At 37.1% G+C, this 1686-nt stretch overlaps 1 protein-coding gene across 1 annotated transcript; it reads left to right on the forward strand.

Annotated features, from left to right (window-relative positions):
• The first annotated feature begins 344 nt into the window (after positions 1 to 344).
• On the forward strand, positions 345 to 1092 carry LOC111896166 (histone H2A.6). The gene is made up of 2 exons (XM_023892188.3): positions 345 to 630; positions 747 to 1092. Exons 1-2 carry the CDS (start codon positions 439 to 441, stop codon positions 957 to 959), a joined length of 405 nt encoding a protein of 134 aa, XP_023747956.1. The 5' UTR covers positions 345 to 438; the 3' UTR covers positions 960 to 1092.
• The last annotated feature ends 594 nt before the right edge of the window (positions 1093 to 1686 follow it).

A 1686-nucleotide genomic window follows, 5' to 3' on the forward strand; every position in this document is an offset into this window, starting at 1 on the left:
TTTATTGAACAAAATGCTTGTAACTTGAAAATTTAAGTGAAATTTTTTTGATCGACAAGAAGTCACGTAACAAGAGGGAAACATTTTTATTGTTTTCTCAAATAAAAAAACTAAAAAAAGAAAAAGAAAAGCTAAGCTAAAATAGTTTTGAAAAAATTGAAATTTGGTTACGACTAAGCCAAGACTTCAAATAGGACGACGACACCTAAGTTGATAGTCTCAATCTAACCGTCAGATTGTCTTCTAATCGAACGGCACCAGCTTACGATCCATGTAGTAGAATCCTATTGGCCCATATCAAACTCTACAAACCACTATATATACAAACTGAGACCATTCTTTCGCACAGCCAAAATTCTCACAGCTAGAGATCTTTTTCGTCGTCTCTCCCTTCGTTCGTGTTTCCGATAACTTTTTCCGGCGAATCTCTAAACATCAATGGCTGGTCGAGGTAAAACAATTGGATCCGCAGCGGCAGCAAAGAAGGCCACCTCAAGAAGTAGCAAGGCCGGCCTCCAATTTCCCGTCGGTCGTATCGCTAGATTTCTCAAAGCTGGAAAGTACGCCGAGCGTGTTGGTGCCGGTGCTCCAGTGTACCTTGCCGCCGTTCTAGAATACCTCGCCGCTGAGGTGATTTCCTTGATCTATTAACGATCAAATATATTGATTATTAGTATGTTTGGAATCTTTAGGGTTTCGTATTACTTTTTGGGGGAATTTCTCATTGTGAAATTGATGCTTTGCAGGTGCTTGAGTTGGCTGGTAATGCAGCGAGGGACAACAAGAAAACGAGAATTGTGCCGAGACACATCCAATTGGCTGTGAGGAACGATGAAGAATTAAGCAAGCTTCTTGGTGACGTTACTATTGCAAACGGTGGTGTTATGCCTAATATTCACAACCTTCTTCTTCCCAAGAAAACCGCTGGTTCTTCGAAGGCTTCTGTTGACGACGAATAGAGAGTTGCATCCATCAAGATGGAAGGAAACGGTTTAGCCTTTGATCTTTCATCTTTCGTGCATCAAAGAAAGTGTTTTGATTAGACATTGTGTTCATATATCCCAATCTAGTGAAAATTTCTTAGCTTTTCTACTTTCCTGTTGTTCTAATTCAATCATATACTATTTCTCTACGTGGTTTTTGTGATTTGTTGTTCTTAAAAAGTCGATCAAGATTTGCTGTTTGGGTTATGCCATTTCAACGGTGCATTCTCCCTTGATATATTCTTTTAGCTATGTAATGGTGGTTACACTACCCATCTTCAAGTGATTTGTTTAAGAATTTGTAGCTTGACTGATCGAAAACTAATATTTTTTAATGTATTATTTAGTTTAAAGTTTTAGGAAGTTGCGTTTTGAAAACTGGATTTGGGTAAATATAATTTTTGAAATATGAATTGAAGTCTATGTTTGCACACCATGTATGTTGTGCGTACTTTTACAAGTGCTTAGACTTAGAATGGATTTAATTTATGCTAATTGAGGGATTTACTTTATGATATTTGATTGAATGCAAATTTGATAGTGTTTTTGGACAAAAAACTAGGACATTTTCGGGTTATATGCACCAAATGGGATGTACTCAAGGTCATATGCGATTGATATGCAATTGGTGTAAAAACTCAAGAACGTGTTCTTGATAAAGAAAGTTTTGTAAATATAAATGACATTAGGACATTGTTGCGCC

Source organism: Lactuca sativa, chromosome 7 (genome assembly GCF_002870075.4).
Source record: "Lactuca sativa cultivar Salinas chromosome 7, Lsat_Salinas_v11, whole genome shotgun sequence".
In the NCBI taxonomy this organism is placed as follows: Eukaryota; Viridiplantae; Streptophyta; class Magnoliopsida; order Asterales; family Asteraceae; genus Lactuca; species Lactuca sativa.